Here is a 20292-nt window from a genome sequence, read left to right as displayed (position 1 = left end):
ACTTCCCCCTGACATTCTTCACATTTACAAACTTTAACATTCATTCCTTTTTTACCTTGGAAAGCCAATTAACATCAAATCCGAAATGGCGTATTAAAAATTATAAAATATGACTTCCACTTCGATAGATAATCGAAAAAAAAGAGTGAAGACATGGATCGGTATGAGTGGAACGTGAGTTTTCAAGTAGTTTTCTCCGAAAACTGGGCCTCGTTTGACAGATTTTACACGGACGAAAACATTTTTTCGATGTCGGTGAGGACATGGTATAAAACTTATATTTTCGTCAATGTAAAATCTATGAAATGAAACCCAGTTTTCGCTGAGAACTACTTGAAAACTCACATTCCACTCATTCCAGTCGGTGTCTGCACTACTTTTTTCGATTATTTATCTTTAATATTCAATTTTGGTTTTATTGTTAAAGCTGATGCCATATAAAACATTGTGGCCTGTAGTCATAGAGAAGTTAGGTCGGTGTAATGAAGAAATTTTGTTTGGCAAACTACGTGCAATTGTTGTTGCAGCAAACTCGGAGAGAGCGAGTTTGGCGACTCTCACAGAAAACTAATTTTGCTTGGTCAAACTGCATCAAATTCGGTCTGGTCGGTTGCCTGGAAACGGCCTGGAAGCTACCTGGAAAGTACCTGTCAAAATGGGTAAATATCGTGCCAAAATGTTAGACAGGGTGTTTAAAGTGATTTAAAAAAGGCAAAAGTTATTAAAATAAAGTAAAAAATTGGCAAAATATGCATTTAGTTAAATGGATTCCTGCATTTATATGCCATTTTAGTATTTTGCCGCGTTTTGGTCAATAGCTATTACACTTAATAGAACTTTTTTGCTGTTTTTGTCAGAGTCTGTTTAAAGTTTTTTTTTTAGATATTAGTGTAACCATGTAGCAAATAAAATCAGGTGATCTCAGCTGTGAGGCATTTCTGCCATGTTCTGACCGACAACGAAAACACTTTGCAAACGAGTTTAGGGATTGTGGGCTGAAGGCTGTTCACACCGGCTGTTAACGTTTTCGTTCACATTTCTTACATCTTTGGATTACAGTTTTGCTACACAAAAACAGAACCTAAATACTTTTCCTTCAATTTCTTTTCATTTACAACCTCTTCCTTTCATTCTTATACCATGTTCTGATCGACATCGAAAACATGTTTTCGTTGCTAAAACTGGTTTTCGACTTAAAACTTGTGTTTTCGTCCATGTAAAATCTGTCAAACGAAAATCAGTTTTCGCTGAGACCTAAAAAGCGCGGAACGTCTGAAAAGCTTGCTGAGGAATTGTACTCTAACTGTGCTCAGCTGATGGCTTGACTTTCAAGTTTCCTCACGACTTGAAAAGAAAAACTTATGTCAAGTCGACGTTCAAGTTCTAAAAGTGCGAGTGTGTTACGGCCCGTCTCTACAGGGAAAAGTTTTTGCCTACCAACTGTAATTTTTATTGCGTGAAATAAAGTAAATAATAGCAAATATTTTAATAGAAAACAGCTCATTTTTTTGTTTGAATATAATGGCCCGTAGTCATAGTCAAAATAAAGTCGACTTTAAAGTTAGTTGCAGCTTTTTTGACAGATATCCCATTGAAAATTATGTCAAAAAGCTGCAACTAACTTTAAAGTCGACTTTATTTTGACTATGACTACGGGCCAATATGTTGCCGCCACGAGGTTACCGCGCAAATGAAAATGTAGCTGTCAAAGTAAAAAATTGCTGGCAATATTTATCAAGATAAGGGTTTTGATATTATTGTGGCCTTCATTGGCAAAATATTCCTGATAACATAATCAAGATAAAAACTTTTGCCTGTGGAGAAAGCAAGTTAGTAAAAAGTGCAACTTGCTTTCAAGTTCTTGATACGAGTATCCTCCAAATTACCGCACGATGTAGCGCACAAAGGTGGCGCATTCCGCAAACTTCTACTTTGGTTTTGCCAATTTTGAAAACTTTAAATGCGCTGAAATTCACTAACCCCCTGCAACCGAACGAACGTAAAGGTGAAATTAGTCAAGAATGTAAATCTACCGGTACGTAAACCCGAGTCAGCTAACACGATCTGTCTTATCAGAGCGCCATGTAAATGAAAACTCAACACCGCAGAATATTTCTGTAGTTGTAGCCCGTAGCGCAGAAATTTGCGGAATTTAGATTTTTCCGTGTCAGCTGATTTCTTCCTTCTGTAGATGGTTGCGAGTCGTCAGTTTTGCAGTTGGTAAAAAAGCTATAAGTTCCTATTCAAAATACGTTTAAATTATTTGAAATTTACTATCGAATGAGAATTTTTGTTGAAAAATAAGTAGTTTATATTTAGCTAGCATCTATTATCGCACGAAAAATTGTAGTTGAAAAGGTAAGTTTATGAAAAGGCATTGATGAGTGGCAGCACTGCGGTAAACAACGCTGAGGGCTCCAGTAATCGACAAAATTCTGCGTATACAGACAGCGTTTAAGTATAAGTTCTGCGTTCTTGACTAATTTCACCTTAAGTCGCTTTCGTGAAATAATTACAACTTGCCAGGAGCAAGCAGTTTTCATTTCTGATGAAAGTGCCGTCAAACCAATCGAGTGTTGCCCTGTCACATGGCAATTCCCAAATTTATGGGATATGCTACTCCCTGGGAGTTAATTATTGGAGGATTTCTTTCTCGGGAAAACAAACTCCAGGAGAACAAATACCAGGAAGTATTAAGAATTGTAAAAATATTCAGGCCGATTCTGAACAGAAACTTCCTGGGAGTTTTTCTCTCTTACCTGAGGATTTCTTAAATTAAACGGCGGAGTCGACCTGTCAACTCCAAAATTTTCGGGGAAAATGCTACTCCTTGGGAGTTAATTATTGGAGGATTTCTTTCTCGGGAGAAACAAATTCCCGGAGAACAAACTCCCCGGAAATATTAAGAATTGGGGGGATTGAATAAAATGTTAAGAACCGTTTGATTATTTTATTCTCTACTAATATGAAGTATTAATGCATTCGACATTTCGTGGCTGTTTTGTGCATATTTTAGTATTTGAAGTAAATTTTTCAAGTAGAATAAAAAAAATGCTAAAATACGCACAGGCCGTCTTCAGTGCTTGAAAATCACGCTTGCGCGAAGAAGCATGTGAGATCCCGCACGTGAAGACCGCAAAAGATACGAAGATACTTTTTCTCGCAAACCGAGCGGTTTGCGGGCTCTCGCTTGCTTTCAGCAGTCAGCTATTTTCTCATTCCGTAAAATTCTTTGAAGCAGCGTCACACGGCAACATTCGATTGGGTTGGCAGCACTTGCAGCAAAAACGAAAATTTCTGGTGCAGCACGAGGAAGTTGAAATTATTTCTCGAATTCAATTTGCGTAATTTCAGTTGCAGTTACATCTTTTGCAATTTTTATTTCCGAAAGTGATTTTTGCAATTCTGCAAAAAGGATTTTTGTGTGTTTACGTGTGCAACTAGACCTTCGCTTTCACATTTCGGAAGCAAAATCCGTAGAAGCGTTTGCATTTCAATGTTTAACCGCACCTTAACAGCTGCTCTAAAAAATTAAAACTGTCGCGTGCAAACGATGTGTAAGTAGAAAGTGATCAAAACACAAGCGACCGGACTTTATTGATGTTTGTTGTTTGTTTGGAAATTGCATTTTAACAAATTGTTGATAGATTTGAAAATAAAAGCGATTGTTCCTCCAAATACCCAGGCAATATGAATAAAAAAACGTTCGCTAACCTAATGAGCATTGAGAAGAAAGCATTTGAAAAGAATGTGGAAAACTATCGAAGGTTGCTGTTAAACGATGAAAACGCCAGACCAATTAACCGAGCAGTAAGCATTCAAACAGTTAAAGTTGAAACCATCTCAGACGAGGAATCATCGGATGAAGGCGCTACACCACCGAAGAGGATGTTGAATTCTTTTGAAGGTAAAGTTGCAATAATTGAAGGAAATGCCATTTAAAGGCCTACGAGATGCAATTATTGAATCACACTTGTACTATAGCAAATCCAACATTTGGGAAAGTGGCCGATTATCCGCGTATAGGAAGTGTTACTGCCAATGATCATTCACGTAAATACAAAAACGCCACACCCATCAAACGAGCAGTAAACACTTCCTCTGCAGGTAAATTTGAAACCGCACGGCCAAACAAGCCGCTTAAAAATGACGAAACCATAACACCATTGAAACGGGTGCAGAATTCTGTAGAAGGTAAAGTTGCAATCATTGAAACAACATGTACATACATATGTATACATTTGTTAACGGAATTCTATTATTTAATGAAGCTGGTTCCATAGTGACTCCAATGGCATTAAATTCTTCAGGTACATGTGGATTGGTAGTAGATCCTCAGCATGTGGAACATATTGTTTCGAAGGATTCTAATGCAGGTATTTCCAAATTGTATTAATCAAAAATTTGTATGCATATGTCACATCTAGTAATTTTACAGAAGTTGTTACTCTATTAAAAGCCATTATAGATCAACAAAATAACTTAGCTGTGTATATGACTAACTTGGACACACGCTTAAGGAATTTGGAAGACTGCGTAGAATATATGAGAACATATTGCACAGGAAATGTAAGTAGCGAAGCGTAAGGAATGCATGGATGTGAAGTATCATACTGTCCCATTGAGAATTAAACGAAAATAGCTGCGTTCTAAGAGGAAATATACTTCTGATAGCAATTATTACAAGGATCTTTGTCTAAACTGTTTCTTCAACTAGACCAACATTAATTTCTACGGTAAAAAATGCCTTGCATCCATGCATTTACTCCTGCTGATAAACTTCTAATTAAGTTGCATATGTATGTACAAACATATTCTTGTTTAAAATACAAGACCGCGTAACTGACAATTGTGCCAAAAATGAGATTTGGTCACCGGCAGCTCCTACCATCAAGCCATATTAATTCATTCCAAAATATCGACTTATAAAACTAGCCTAACTTACTTTTAAACCTCAATTTGTATACTTAATACTTCTACTTTCAGTCTAGCACACAATCTGAAGTAATGCTTCAAGACAAAACGCCGAACAATAGAAAGGTTACTCTAAAGGTCACCAAATCAGACCCACTGGCTGAAGTTGTTACTATGTTGCCATTAACAACGATTAAATCGGCGGATGAATTTGAAGAAAAGCTGTCTAACAAAGAATGTCTGCAGTCAATGGTTGGTGAATGAAAAATTTTCATACATACATAACTTTACCTTAATTTAGAAAGGCTCTGTTTAACATTTTTGCTTATTTACATGGTTATACAATTTTTTGGAAACTTAAGTTCTGCAGTTGCGAATTTTCCATACACTGGTTTTTTATAAACACTGAAACTAGGTCCCTAGTAAGTAATCTACTGACGTTTATGCACATCTGAATTTCATAAGAAAATGAGTTAGGGCCTTTCTATATTAAGATAACGATATATTCTATTTCACATACATATATGCATATCTTAATTTTTTTCTTATATTTAGAGACTATACTTAGTGAAACTAAAAAATCTCAACGGCTTTGACTATGCAATACGTAAAATATACACCGATGACTTCCTATGCTTTTTTAATTGGGATGGTCTACATGGAAGATTGCCTTTAAAAGGATATAGACAAATTTCGGATATGCTTTTCGGTAGATCAATTTTAATTTATTTTTATTGATTTATGTGTACTTAAATTCGAATTCTTTTTCCATTTAGATGTTTTTAATTTTAGTGATAAGAAATCTTTCGAAACTGCAATGAAAAAATTTATCGCACGTAGTCGTAACAGGATAAATCAGAAAAAACATCATCTAAAAACATCGAATGCATAGAAAGCGACTGCGATTCGAATTTTTGGTTTTTTTTTTTTGTAATGAATTTTTTTTTTGTGTTTTGATTCTATTGGATTTTTATGAAATACCTAGGAAAATAAAGGATTCAACATTGAACGATGTAATTTATGTACAAATAAAAGATTTGTTTCTTTTTTCTTTCTATAAATGGCGTTAATTTTGTAATATAGTGAATAGTAAATATGTATTGCAGTTATATGTATTAAAGATGCCACCCACGATTCAATAATAAATTTATATTTATTGTTAATAATTTATTATTGTAGGCAAAGAAAACAACTTAATTCGTATAGAAACGACGAGGTAGCTTTTGGCAGCTGTTTAAAAATCTTTGTTTATGTTGTTTGGTCAATGCCATACACATACATACATACATATTTACGTGTGTACACCTTTGTTGTTGGCAAATAGTTAGATGGCGACTTTGACTGCCGGCATCCAACTGTTTCCGTGGTGTAGTGGTTATCACATCCGCCTAACACGCGGAAGGCCCCCGGTTCGATCCCGGGCGGAAACAGATCTAAATATTTTATTTTTTTTTATACACCACATACATTTTTTTTAAATTATATTATATTGGATTGTCATGAAATAGCATAAACAAGAATTTTCCAATGAGTGATGTAATTTATGTAGTAAATAAAACTGATTTTATTCTTATTGGTTGACATATATTGCGTAAATTTTGTTGAGTCAATGCGTTCTTTTATTGGCAAGTGAATAGTAAATATGTATGTAATGCAGTAATGGGCAGAATGAGCTTTTCCTCTGTGCACGGTTATAAATACACATGTAAACAGAAAATAAGCTTTGTGTGTATGTATATAAAAGCTTTCATTGCAAGACTTCTAGCTTCTTTGACAACGCCGTGGTAACTGTTTCCGTGGTGTAGTGGTTATCACATCCGCCTAACACGCGGAAGGCCCCCGGTTCGATCCCGGGCGGAAACAGAGCTAATTTTTTTTTTTTTTTTTAATAAATATATTTTAATTTGCCTGAGGCGTACCTTCCCAGGGCGTGAAATTGGATTGGTGATAGAATATCAGCAATCTAAATCATATAGCCTGGAAATGTACGAGTGGTGTCCGTGCCGTCCGGTTTTCTAAAACTTTGAGAAACTGCTTTAAAAAGTAATTAGCGCAACCATATCCATATTTTTTGCTTTCATGATTCTAGTACCAGGTTGACCGAGCTTTGCCCGGAGTGTATATACTTTTTAAAGTTTTCAAGATTTAAATTTTTAAATTTTAAATTTTTTTTTTAAATTTAAAACATACGCGATGAAAGATTGAATATTATTCAATTCTAAACTAAAAGTCAAGATATCTACATATATTACAACCTTAAGAGACTGTAGTTCTAATTTCATAAAATTTTAAAACAAACTTACAATTCAAATTTTATTTAAATTTTTCGAAGAAACTAAAATTCATTCTTTCAAACATTAAAACATACAAGGGAGGGGCTTTAAAAAAATATTTTGGAAATAAACAAAAAAAAGAAATAAATAGGATTTCCATATCTATTAAGTAAATTCCTTATAGGCGGCATTCCTCGTGAGTCGGTGTGGATGTGTTTGTGAAAATAAATATGTGTTAGTTACACCAACATGACTCCCCCCACCAAACAATTTTTGTTGCCGGCAATAAGAAAACGTTTCGCCCTCGGAAACAAATTTATTGCCGGTAATATTGCCATCGTGTCGATTTCCTATTACCAGTCGCTCTAAAACGTCCGCCGAAGGAAACTCGCCTGGGCGAATCGTTTTCTTATTACCTGAATCAGTCATTTTCTTATCGCTTCAGGCGATATTTGGAATAATTGTATTCTTTTTAATACTTCAATTATTTTTTGTATACAAAATTGGAATTTATATAGAAACAGAAATTTCTTTCTTTCCCTATGGGGCTTCCTATTTTTTCAATTCTGTCCCTGGTAAAAATTAGACGATTTTGGATAATACTATCGAAGCGAAATTTATAAGTTTAGGAATTTTTGATAGCTTATTTATTCCAAAGTTGACATGAAAGAAATGATGTTGCCGATTTGTCACCACAGCAATAAACCGGTGAGTCGCCAATTTGTTGCCATTGACGATTGTTGCCTATTTCTCATGTTTTGCATGGTGGGCCGTGATGACTCTGAATTATTCAACTATATGTGGTCGAAGGCGAGTCAATACGTACACAAATGACTCGCGAGTCAGACGCACCGTGTATGCTGCCTATTACGCTAAAATTTAGTAGGCCACCCTTTTCCGAAATACGCTGGAATGAATGGTACATATCTTGAGCGTATGTGTATACATAACATATACATATGTATGTAAATATAAAAAAATGTTGATTGAGATTAACAAAATAAAAATTTGTATTACAAGGAGGCGTGGCAACCCTGATGGAAAATATTTTCTGACCAAAGTTCTCAACAATACCTTTCATTTGGTAACCATATTGCGATGTTTTAGATAAATTGTGTAGACTCGAAAATAAGTGGCAACCTTACACTATTATCCTGAGACATTTGTGTATAGGGAAAGCATTGTTTAAGAACCTTCTCTTGGTACCCATGAATATTAATATTTTACCTTTTTTCTAAACAAAAAATTAAATAAATATGCGATTCAAAATAAATTAAAATTATTAAAAATATTTTTGAATTAGAGATCTTTAAAATACCTTCCATTTTGTACCCATATTATGATGTTTTAATTAATTTGTAACTAATTTCGAATAGGTGGCAACCTTATACGAGCCTTCTCGCAGATATTGCCTATTCAGAGAACCTGAAAATCTAAAACATTATCTGTGTACAAAATTTCATCCAAATCCTTAGAGCCGTTTCCGAGAACTCTATGGATATATATACATATTAATGTAGTAATATAAAATTTGCAATCCTCTTCAGGCCTCTCCCAATGCCAGCACATATCTTGTCAAACTCTTTTCGAAACGTTGGATTGTTGCTGAAAATAAACTTGCAGTTTAGAACAAATTACTAGATCCAGTTCCCGTCCTGTGCGAGCGCTACAAGTTGAGTTGAGTTGAGATTCTTGAGGTGCTTACTACACCCACTTACCTTCTGTCGAGCGAGTCGGAATTGATATGGTTTTAAGCCGCCTTGTTAAATACTGCTTTTAGATTTTAACGGCAAAGTTTCGGCACACTTTTCACCACATATTCTAAGAATGCCTGTCCAAGCCTCAACGTGACTCGAGAACTGCCTCTTAGGGGCAATATCCCGCTCGGTGGCCATCCATCGCTATCAAAATCATGTTGATGAAGATCAGATTAGCCGTGGGTAACACAGTGCGGCGCCGCGCCATTGCGCTGATACCGAGAGCTGAGTTAGTGGAGCCGATACCGATTGTCACAACTCAGTGACGCAATGGCGCCAGCAACACCGGGCGGCGCAAAGAACCAGCAAAGAACACACAAAAGCGAAGTGTCACTTGTAAAATGTGCAGCAAAAGGCGAATTTTTACAAAGTGGTGTTGCTAAAATTACCCGCGGTCCTTCTGAATGTGAAAACTATGTGTTTGTTGTATTTTTGGCTTTTGAACTTGGGTATACTTGAGTTGTTTTTGCCCTACCGATACCACCTTGTATTAATTCAGCTTAGTTCAACACCGAAACTCTGACAACATCCGGGTGTCGCAAAGGACCAGCAAAGAACACCCGAAATAGAAGGGTTTCTTGTAAAATGTGCAGCACAAGGCGAATTTATACAAGGTGGTGTTGCTAGAATTCGTCGCGGTCCTTCTGAATGTGAAAATTATGGGTTTGTTGTATTTTTGGGTTTTGAACTTGGGTATACTTGAGTTTTTTCTCAACCGATATAACCTTGTATTAATTCACTTTGGTGCAGCGTGCAGCAATAAAGGAAATATGCTTTAGCCTGAAGAGGGGCCATTGCGCCAACACACTGTGTTGATTCCGACAGTGGCGCTGGAGTTAGTGTGTCAGCGCCAAAAAATTTGCGCCGTTACCCAGGCCTAGATCAGATGCAGGCCCAAGAAACGGGCTGTTTCGAGGGGGTCGGACCAAAGGAAGAGGTTTTTAGTTAAGTGGAATTGAGCTGGCATGTGAAGAGGTGGTTGGGGTCGTACGGGCAGTCCCCACACTCAGGACACTCATTATGTATATTGGGAACGAGTTTGGACAGGTATCTGTTGAGACGGCTGAAATATCCAGACCGTAGTTGGGCCAGAGTAACGCGGGTCTCCCTCGCAGTTGAAACTCCGTGTCTGCTACGGGTGGTGATTGGGCTCCGATGACGGCATTCACGGCACCGTAGTCGTGGTGGGTGGTTACCGAATCCCTATGAATGCGGTTGGTTGGTCAATGCACGCGAGGACCGCGTTCATGTATTAGAATACGTGCCATCTGATGTGTCTGGGCGTAGGTTCCTCCTCGAGCAAAGGGGGTCTGTTAAGGGTTCACGTCTGTGACATTCCACCAGGAACTGCTAGCTAAGCATTTTGTTATGCTCCCTTACGAGAAGTATTTCGGCGGCCACGCTGTGCAGGTGGTACTCAGTCGATATCAGAAGGTACAGCCTGGCACACCTCTTGATAATTATTTTAGGTTTTGAGGTTTGAACTCGACGACTGTCGACCACTCACATAATTCCCCGACCAGCGTCTGACTTTGTAGAACAGAAAAAGTCTCAATGCCTTCGAGCAACATGGAATGACAAACGGTGTCAAACGCCTTTGATAAGTCCGAGTCTTCCCGACGGGATAAAGGAGCATTATCGGCCGATACGATTCTCCTTTGTTGGCTGGTTTCCCCGGTTTCCACATTTTTTTGGGTCCCCCGGGATCGATATACATATCTAATATCAACAATCCTAATGAAAGTGCAACAAACATACCCACATAGCCACTCACAAAATTTAAAATTTATAATAGTTGTAGGAATTAGGAATTGTACAAGGTTCGCGCAGCTACATTGCATGTCTTTCCTAAACCGTACCTCTAGACCTTCATATCCTTCCCTCCACACTGCTGCACAGGTATCGCAGTTACTACAACCTACATTTTTATACATTTACTTTTTAGATCATAGCAACCAACCAGCGAGTGGGCGCCTACTCAAGCTTTCGCATCTGTGGCATCTGTGAAAATTCTTCCAAATCAGCAACGCGATTTTTCCAATAGCAAGCAAATTGCTGCAGTCGCCAGAGCGATGAAATAGTAAAAGTAAAAGGCAAAACAAAAACAAAAAAAACGCTCTAATACAACCAGGCAATAGCCACATTTGGTTGCATGGCAGGTTCATTTTTATTATTTGGCTCGAATGGCTGTGCACAGATACGCGAGTATGTACGCCAGTGCAGTATATGTGTCTGCACAATCGCAAAGTTTTCTCTTTTTTTCATCTAATTTTTTTCTAACTATGCTCCTCAAATGGCTAACCAACTGATGAACTGGTTGTTTAGCTGGCTGGCTGGCAGGCTGGCAGGCTGCTTGGATGGTTGACTGCCTGCCGCATTGGTCGAGTCGCTCTAGCCAGCTGGCTGAAGAATAGTTAGTTGCTGGTGGCTGCTGGCCCAGCATGCGCCAATAACGTCCGCTTGTTGCTGTTGCTGTTGTTGTGGTTGTTGATGCTGATGCTGTTTTCGTGAATCTTTTAATGTTGCCAATCATATTGTTGTTGTTGCAAATGCTTGTCCGCCACTAGCCCGAAGAGACACTTTGCGGCAAGAGGCTAATACGTGAGTGTATATATCTACGTATGAATGTACATACATAGGTATGTACATAGGTACGTAGCCAGTCAGTCGACACCAGCTGGTTGATTTTTGCCCGAAATAGATCGGAGCGAAGTGGATATATTTGGCGCATGCCAGTTTTTTTTCGTTTTGTTAGTGTGTGTGTGTGTGTGTATGGTTCATATTAGACGTGCTGTGTATGCATAAATAAGTGTATGTATGTATATAGGTGCAATTGAGTGTGGGATTTTGTGTATTTTTGCGCGCATACTCCTGTCCGCCGCCCACCGCCCACCGCCCGCCACTCCCACACTCGCCCTGCCGGCAGCACTGGCTGGCTTCTTAGGTCGCCTGAATGGCTGGTTCGCCGCAGAATTCGTGAAAAACGTCAAGGTACCGACATACATACATACATACATATCCACATCCAGTGCAGTTATGTAACTGGGAGATGTGTGCAACCCCTCCGCCGCGAACACGCACCTCCCAACGTGCCAAGACCGGTGCGAGGCATCTCGGCTGCTGTTGTCTGGCATCGCTGTACATCGAGTGGCACCGCACATGGTCGCATCGCGTTTTCCACCGCACACATACATACATATGTACACATCCACCAGAGACATTCGACCAGACCAAACACTCCGTCGCCGAGAGATTTGTTGGCGATTCAAGCAAGCAACCAACAGCAGCAGAAATCAGCCAGCCAACCGCTCGCTTTGGCAACAAGACAGCTGGCGGCAGGCAACTACACAGCCAGCCAGTCAGCCAGTCAGCCAGTTAGGCGCACACATTTTCATATCCACAACTAAAAATTTTCCTCAACTCGCTTGCTACTTGCTGATGGTTGCTGTGCTCCTATTATGAATATCGGAAAATTCCTTTGAGGATTCAACAACAAAGGCGAAAACTTGTATCGGCCGCCTTTGATAAAATTTTCCGCATCAATAATAATTGTGCGAGCGTTGCTAGTGTGGCGGCTGGGTCGGTCGGTCGGTCGGTCGGTCGGTCGTATGCGTGGTTGATTGCTTGATTGTTGATTTTCCGAAAGCCGCATTTATTATTCCACTCAAAGGAAAGCGAAAAGTTAACAAAAAAAAATGGAAAATGAAAAAAAAAACACTAAACGAAATTTCCTCGAGGGTTGCGCAAAAGTCAAAGTTGGCGCGTGCTGCCGTCACTTGCCTAGTTGTTGTTGCTAGTGTTGTTGTTGTGGAAGATTTTCCTTTTCCAGCTGCCGGCTCGCTGCAACCCCTTTTGTGTTGCTGCTGCGGCTGCTGCTCTCGTCCGCCATCAACAGCGGCGCGGTGACATCAGTAGCCTACGTAGGCCGTCCTCCGACAGCTGCTCCCCAGCTCCGTCTTGCTTGCGTGTAGTCAAATTCCTTTTGGATTAGCCGCCGCTGCATTGACATATTCGCACATGGCTACACACCTATGCATTTACATACATACATATGTACGTCCAATTGTATGTACATCATTGGCCCGTCCGTCTTTTTAATATCGCTTGACAGCCGCCGCCGCCGCCAACTACTCGACTTTCACACACGCCCCTTCTTGACAGGCATACCCGCTACACTTTGCTTGTGCGCCGCTCCATCTCATTGCTCTTTCTGCTTATTTCTAAACGGATACATATGTATGTACATGTGCATGTTTGTATGTATGCACATACATATGTACATATTTTCCCCCAATCTACTTGCTAGCCATTTGGGCATTTTCCATTTTGGCATTTTCCAAGCACCGACGGCGGTTGCTATTGTGTATGCTGTGCGCCTGCTCCCCAATACGTGTAATTTATTCAATTTTTGAAAATTAATTTTTAGAAATCGCTTTTTAAAAAATCTGCATTTTTAAATTTTTTGGCAATATTCAATGTGACACCATCGCAACGACATTGCGAATATGAGCTAACTAACTAAACGGTATTTAATCGCAACAACATACATATGTACATATGAATGTATGCATATATTTTCTATTTCGGAATTACTATTTGAATTTACTATTCAAGACTAACTTTCAGCTGACAGCTGACAGCTCTGGTCGGTCAGTCTGCTTAGTGCATTTCAGGTCCCAAATTAGTCCCAAGAAAGTTAGTTTGAGTGCCATTGTGTGAATAAATAAAAGTGCCTGAAATTAGGCAATGTTTTTCGGTATTAACGAAACTGGTAATCATCGACGCACAGTGTGACAGAATCTCTAATAGCTGATATAAAATGTAAGTATATGTGTTTTAAATATCATTGTGTTGGATAGATAATTGCTTGAGGCATATGGAAACACGATTGGAATGTTGTTAAATGCATATCGGAGTGCATAATTCAGTCTGAAGCAAACGACAAGTGTTATTTGAAGTGGCGCACAGTGGTCTTAATAGAGAACCCAGCGGGACAAACCTATTTTTAACAGATTCACTTTGATAGATTTGTATATCACTTAGTATCTACTAGTTTATGGCGCCACTGATTACAAATATTCAGTCTGGTTTCAAAAATCCAATATGGTGGAAAAGTTTTCAAAATTTATTGAATTCGCTCGAAACTTATTACTAGAGGGTTTTGGACCAAAACTTTTGGTGTTATTTAGGGAGTTTTTATGATAGTTCATTACTAGGGTTAGGATTTCAAGGCACTAAAAGGCAAAATGAGCTTTGAAAAGTGGCGAAAAAAGGCATTTATTTTTTAATTTTGTTATATACATATGTACATACCTTTACTATTTACTATGGATTTTTATTTATTTATTTTTTAAATATTACACAAATTTTAAGGCAGTGTCACACGATTGGTACATTTGTACAGATTTATACACTTATACATGTATTCGGGGCTATTGGTACAAAATAAAAATATTGGGACGAAAATTTTTTTTGTAGTCACACGATTGGAAGAATACAGCGAACTTTTATTAAAAAATTTGAACAAATTATTTTTCGTGATTGGGATAAGGAAAAATATTTGGGCAATCACACAATTGGGTTACGATTTGAACCAAATTTTGGGCAAATGCCCAATAGTGTGACACTGCCTTTAAATTTGTATTTACACGGGTGTTTTTAAAGAATGAACTATATTTTTATAAGAAACTAACCAAAATTAAATAACAAAAGAAAAAATATTTTAACACTTATCGAAATTTGGTGTGGCTATAATTTTTTCGACCACTGTACATAAGTTGATTATGATTACTAGGCGTTGCTATCATAGTAGCACCAAATGGAAGATATTGGGAAAAATCCCCAATTCAAAAATATTTTTATTAGGGTTGCCACCTATTTTGAATCGCACCCCCACCGGGGTGAACGCCAGTACTCGGCGACGGAGTCTCTCTCCTACCACGAATCCAACACCGAATTTGAGCTCCTTTACGTGGAAACTATAGTACACGTCGCAAGGCTTCACGCTTACCTTACGTTTCACAGAGAGCCACTCACCCCATTTATTCAATGACACCCTAATGCACAATGTTAGCTTTATAAAGCCGATTCCAATGATCTTTTATATCAAAAAAAAAAAAAAAAAACAAAACAAAAAATAATAACAGCTAAGGGATATCTTTAGCACAAAATGTTTACATACATTTGCTGCAATTACTTACGTTCAAAGCGGCTCGCCCGCCCATCGCATTGATGCAGAAAATATCCGCAGCCAAAATGCCCTCCTTTGTTGCCAGGCCGACAGGAGTTTCGTCAGTTTTTTGTTGGCGTTGTCTTCAAAAGAATTTTGCCGATATGCGACTAGGAGCACAGCAATCACCAGCCAACGACAGTGGATGTGGATGTGGATGTGTAATGGAAAGAGCGTAAATATGAAATTGAATGAAGAACAAACATTTGAATGGCTGGGGCGAAATATGCACTGCACTGGAAAAAAAAGATCAAAAGCGCGCAAACATCAAACAAGCAGAAAGCAGAAGGTATGCTAGGTAGCATTTATAAGGAGGAGGACTTCACGGTGGATTAGCATAATTCAATTAGGACGTATGTATGTATGTATGTATGTGTACGCTATGCGTTGCTAGGTCGCCTTGCGTTTGAACTCACTGCGCTGTGCATTGACACACCTAAAAGGGTCTGCTGAAAAGTGTTCTAAATACAGCCATGGACACTCTTCACACTAATCAATCAAACTAACAGTTCAGCTCTCAGCTAAGTCCCTTTTTCATTGGCAATGCCAGCAGCATCTGTTACTTGCCCCTTGTGCGCCCTCGTACTCTTGTTTTCTTATCAGCCACTTGCGAGGCCATTACTGCTTCTGTCTGCCGCATTAAGAAGGGTGTGCATAATTTCATCAAAGCCCACCGCGCTACCGACAATTAATTATGAGTTTAGGCTAACGCTTTTGTGGCTGCCGCCTTCAAAAGAATTTGCCGATATGCGGAATAGGCGCACAGCTCCCAACGCTGGTTGTTGACTAAATTTCTGAAATGCATTCAAAAGATTTGCCTGACGAGATGACATAACACTTAGTCCGACTGTGTGGTAAACACCAATTAAGTATTGCATGCGACTTTAATGCTTCAATATTGCCCTGCCCAATTTGGGAAAACCACCCCATTGCCAGCTGCCTGCCACCACCATTGTCACACACAGCCAGCCAGCCAGCTAGCCAGCCAGTCGGGGCGTCTGTTTTTCTTGCTTTTTGTTTGCCAACGTCTGCTTTGTGATGATCAAAGTCGTCATGCCATAGTTTTCCTCACACGTGCTCGCATTCGCATTGCCACACATTGCATTTTCATATTTTCCTTGTAACACACTAACCCACTTAGCAACTTTTCCTAACATCCCCTAATCCTGCGTGGCTGTGCGAAGTCGAGCTGAGCTGATTGCCTTTTCTTCTGCATCCTGGGCGCCTATTCCGCATATCGGCAAATTCCTTTGAAGGCGTCGGCAACAAAAGCGTCGGAAAAACTTGTGTCGGGCGGTTTGGCTTTGATGAAATTATCTTGGTGGTTTTATATGTACATATGTATGTTTTTTTTTGTTCTTTTCCGCCGGATGGATGGAAGTGGCTGTAAGATTCACCGACAAAGCGACTGTGGTAATTGATGTTTTTCCGACACTCGGCTGATACGTCGGCGTCTTTTTTTTTTAGGGTTGGTGAGGGAGATCGAAATAGGCCAAAACAGTGTATGTATGTATTGTATGTACATTGGGGTGGAAAAAATTAAAATGTTAAGCACTATAGGATTTTTATAAATGAATAAAAAAAAATACCCATATTTTTTTATAAAAAATGGTATTGGAACTGCTTCCGCGCATGAAGTTTTTCATGTATTTAATGTGGGGAAAATTTTTTTTTCATAAAAATAATATAGAATTATTGAAAATCAACATTTTTCGATCCAAAAACTCTGTATCTCTTCAGGAGACTTCCAATAATAATGCCCAATCGCTTATTTTACCATTTTTTAATGTTAACTACTTTTTATAGTTCCCCCGAAAACCCCCAAAATATGTAATGGGGGACCCATAAAAAGTTTATAGTATTAAAAAATTATAAAATTAACAATTAGGTATTGTCATTGGAAGTCTCCTAAAAAGAAACAGAGTTTTCTGATCGAAAAATATCGATTTTCAAGCATTCTGTACCATTTCTAGGAAGAAGTGTTTTCGCCATATAAAATACGTGCATGGAAAATTTCATGGGCTTTGAGGCAGTTCTAAATAACATTTTTTCTTACAAAAAAAATACGAGTAATCTTTTTTTTCCATTTTGAAAAATCCTAGGGGGTGAGAGTTTAAGATATTAAACTTTTTTTCCTCATATATTTTGGGACCATCCTAATGTACATATGTTATACAAATCCGTATGCGTATGCAGATACATATGTATGCATATATTCAAGCATGTGTATTTATTCGGACGAGTGGTAGAGCACTCTTGACAGTGACAGGTGTTTGTTTGATGTAAGTGTGTGGCTATGGTTATTTGATTGTCCCGTTTCTGAAGTGTGCGCCTTATTTGGAGCGTGAGAAATGTATGAACGATACCGCTACCACTACCATTACCATTGTTCTTCTTTCCATTACTATTGGCATTACCATTACCATTATCACCATCATTATCATTACCATTACGATTAACATTACAATTATTATTACTGTTACCGTTGCCGTTACTATTACAATTATCATTTCCATTACTATTACTATTGCCATTAGCATTACCATTACTATCAACATTACAATTATTATTACTGTTACCGTTGCCGTTACTATTACAATTATCATTACCATTACTATTATCATTTCCATTACTATTGCTATTTACATTTTCAAAATTCCATTTCTAAAACTATAACCATTACCATTACTATTACCATTACTTCTATCATTACCAATCATTACCATTACCAATACCGATACCATTACCATTGCTATTCATACTTAGATGCATATGTATGCATCTGTTCGTTTATTGCATTACGAGTCTGCAACTACTTATTGAAGCAGCAGCAGCCGGTAACATCGCGAGGCTATGTGTACTATGTGTGCGTGTGTATTTTGCCTCGCACTGGTCTACAGTTGTTAGACTTGCACAGTCTATACCAGGCTTAATTCTGCCTTGAAATTTTGTACTTAAATTACATATAATTTAAATGCATAACCGCCGCTTCCATTCACTTAAGGATATTATGCGTTTTTTTCCTTCTTTTTTTTTAATTTAACTGATTCCGATAATAACCCACTTATGCGTGCTATTTATGTAAATACATACATATGTACAATGTTTTTTATTAAGGACGATGCCCTCGCTAAATCGCGCCCAACACTTTTTGTTTGTACGATTTATGTTTGCCGCCTGTGTATGAATGTGTGTATGTAGTATACTATATACACGCACCTATATATGTACATATATAGTATATATATACACAAATGTACATTAATATAGTGGCATGAAGAAAGAGCAATCAAAAAAAAAAAAAAAAGCCTATCGCCCTGAGGCAACGAAATCGCCAAAGCGGAAAATGTTATCAAAGGCTGCCGCCGACTGTAATCTGCGGCGGCTTTTAAGCGGCATTCTCAAAGGATTTGCCGATATGCGGAATAGGCGAACAGCTTTGCGTAGCTGGTGAGGATGTGATGATGCGAGAATGGTTGGTTGGTGGTTTGAGTGGCAATTGCAATTTTTGTTTTCTAGATGACACCACCTTTTTTTTTCTTTATTGGTGTATGATATGGGTAAATACTTTGAATGTGTGTGTGTGTGTGTGTGTATTTGAGGTGGCGGAGAAGTTCTAAGCAAAACTTGAAGTGTGTATAAAAAACACAAACCTTTTGTAATGTACGAAAGTATGTACACACATACATACATATGTATTTACGAGTACTTAAAAAAATATATTGCGCCATTTTCAGTGAAAGTATGCAGAAATAATTCCACATATGTACATAAGTATAAATTATGCTGTATAATAATTAGGGTGATGTTGTTTTGAAGTATGATATGAAATCAATTTTTGTACGATCACTAATGTTGTTAATTATCTTGAGCTTGCGTGCCACTAACATACCTACATTTTGCCAACTTTAATTATATTTTTATTCTGCCTTGGTGGTCTTCTTATGAGTCAGCTGTCGTAAGAAATTTTCGCTAATGTGTTCAGCGGATGGCTGTCTGTGAAAATAACATCGGTCTGCCTCAGGGATCACAAACGAATCGAAACCATTGCTCAATGCAGAGTTATAAGCGTATTATGCCACGAAACCTGGCTATTGTCTCTAATGGTTGCTAAGGGAACTTAAGTTTTATACAATTTAAAAATTTTCAGATGAGCTTTATCAAGGGTGAAATTCTTATAAAAATAGTCACCTGAGCTGCCTTGAGTTCTTCTACAACCTAACTAGAAAGGTCTACTGGATTAAGAATGAATCAAAAGATAAGACGTAGTCCGTAAAAATTTGTCAAATTAGTATTTCAAATAAGTCTTTAAGTACGGGAAAGCTGAATTTTCGTGCTGCCCGAGGAGAAAGTAAGAAGCCTTCATAACTCCGAGTTGAGAAGATTTTAGGTAGGATTTATCGCCCACATTATCAGCAACAGCTGTGCTTGTAACTAGCGTAGGGTGAGTAGAGGCATCCGCAGAGCGGGGTTCTCTCACGCTTTCTTTGGATTGTCCTGGTTGTGCTGCTCTGAATTATCGCATTTGCTGATGATGTGGCACTTACCGTATGATCTTATACATAAAGTATTTGTTTTTAACCCACAATCACAAATTGGTCTGCTTGCTGCGGACTTGCTATTTATCCAGCAAAGTCGGAGCTCGTCTTGTTCATCAGGAGATATAAAGTGTCTTATGCTCAGCTTCCTCTCTGATAGAGCCAAGTATTTCAGCGCGATCCTAGATATGAAGTTAAGTATTATGGAAGCCAAATATTAAGAAGTGAGAAAAAGTGAGAAAGAAGTGTTTGATGTGGCGGTGGGAGAACTCTCCAAAGATAATCTACTGGCTGCAGAAAGCCATTATCAATCCAATTATATTGCAAAAGATGGTTATTAGCTAGTGGAATTTATTAAGAAGGTCTACATTAGTTAAGAAGTTATAGCGTCTAAAAATAGTCGCATCCTACCCGTAGACATTGCGGCTACCGCAGTCCGCTTCGCCATCAGGCTCATACCCATATGAAAGAGAGTTCAAGTAAACATATTCCTGAATACATCGAGGTTGAACAGTAGGGTTGGTGGAGTTGTGCTCTATCAGGAAATCTCCGCTAACCTGAGGTATAGGGTTATAGATTTT

The 20292-nt window shown here is 38.4% G+C and overlaps 1 protein-coding gene and 2 non-coding genes across 4 annotated transcripts; all 3 read left to right on the top strand.

Moving 5' to 3' along the window:
- The first annotated feature begins 3624 nt into the window (after positions 1-3624).
- On the top strand, positions 3625-5942 carry LOC118741209. Of its 2 annotated transcripts, none has more exons than XM_036473104.1 (7): positions 3625-3907; positions 3985-4194; positions 4272-4376; positions 4460-4569; positions 4987-5166; positions 5470-5623; positions 5691-5942. In XM_036473104.1, the coding sequence occupies exons 1-7, from the start codon at positions 3691-3693 to the stop codon at positions 5804-5806; spliced, it is 1092 nt and encodes a 363-aa protein (XP_036328997.1). In that variant the 5' UTR covers positions 3625-3690; the 3' UTR covers positions 5807-5942. The 2 variants fall into 2 exon arrangements, with proteins under 2 accessions (XP_036328997.1, XP_036328996.1); XM_036473103.1 differs by having other exon boundaries at positions 4439-4569.
- A 329-nt stretch (positions 5943-6271) lies between these two features.
- Positions 6272-6344, top strand: Trnav-aac. The gene has a single exon. It is a non-coding gene; the product is annotated as a tRNA-Val (tRNA).
- A 360-nt stretch (positions 6345-6704) lies between these two features.
- Trnav-aac lies at positions 6705-6777 on the top strand. Its single transcript has one exon. It is a non-coding gene; the product is annotated as a tRNA-Val (tRNA).
- Positions 6778-20292: the final 13515 nt, after the last annotated feature.

Source organism: Rhagoletis pomonella, unplaced genomic scaffold, assembly GCF_013731165.1.
Source record: "Rhagoletis pomonella isolate Grant_MI unplaced genomic scaffold, Rhpom_1.0 Rhpom_scaffold_00006, whole genome shotgun sequence".
Taxonomy (NCBI): domain Eukaryota; kingdom Metazoa; phylum Arthropoda; class Insecta; order Diptera; family Tephritidae; genus Rhagoletis; species Rhagoletis pomonella.
The sequence above is the reverse complement of the archived record's forward strand: the minus strand, read 5'-3'. Positions and strand labels throughout refer to the sequence as shown.

Coding starts and splice junctions, on each gene's coding strand:
- LOC118741209 (XM_036473103.1), top strand. CDS start 3,691: ATGAATAAAAAAACGTTCGCTAACCTAATGAGCATTGAGAAGAAAGCA. Junction 4,377..4,438: donor TTCGAAGGATTCTAATGCAG/GTATTTCCAAAT, acceptor GTAATTTTACAG/AAGTTGTTACTCTATTAAAA. Junction 4,570..4,986: donor GAACATATTGCACAGGAAAT/GTAAGTAGCGAA, acceptor TTCTACTTTCAG/TCTAGCACACAATCTGAAGT.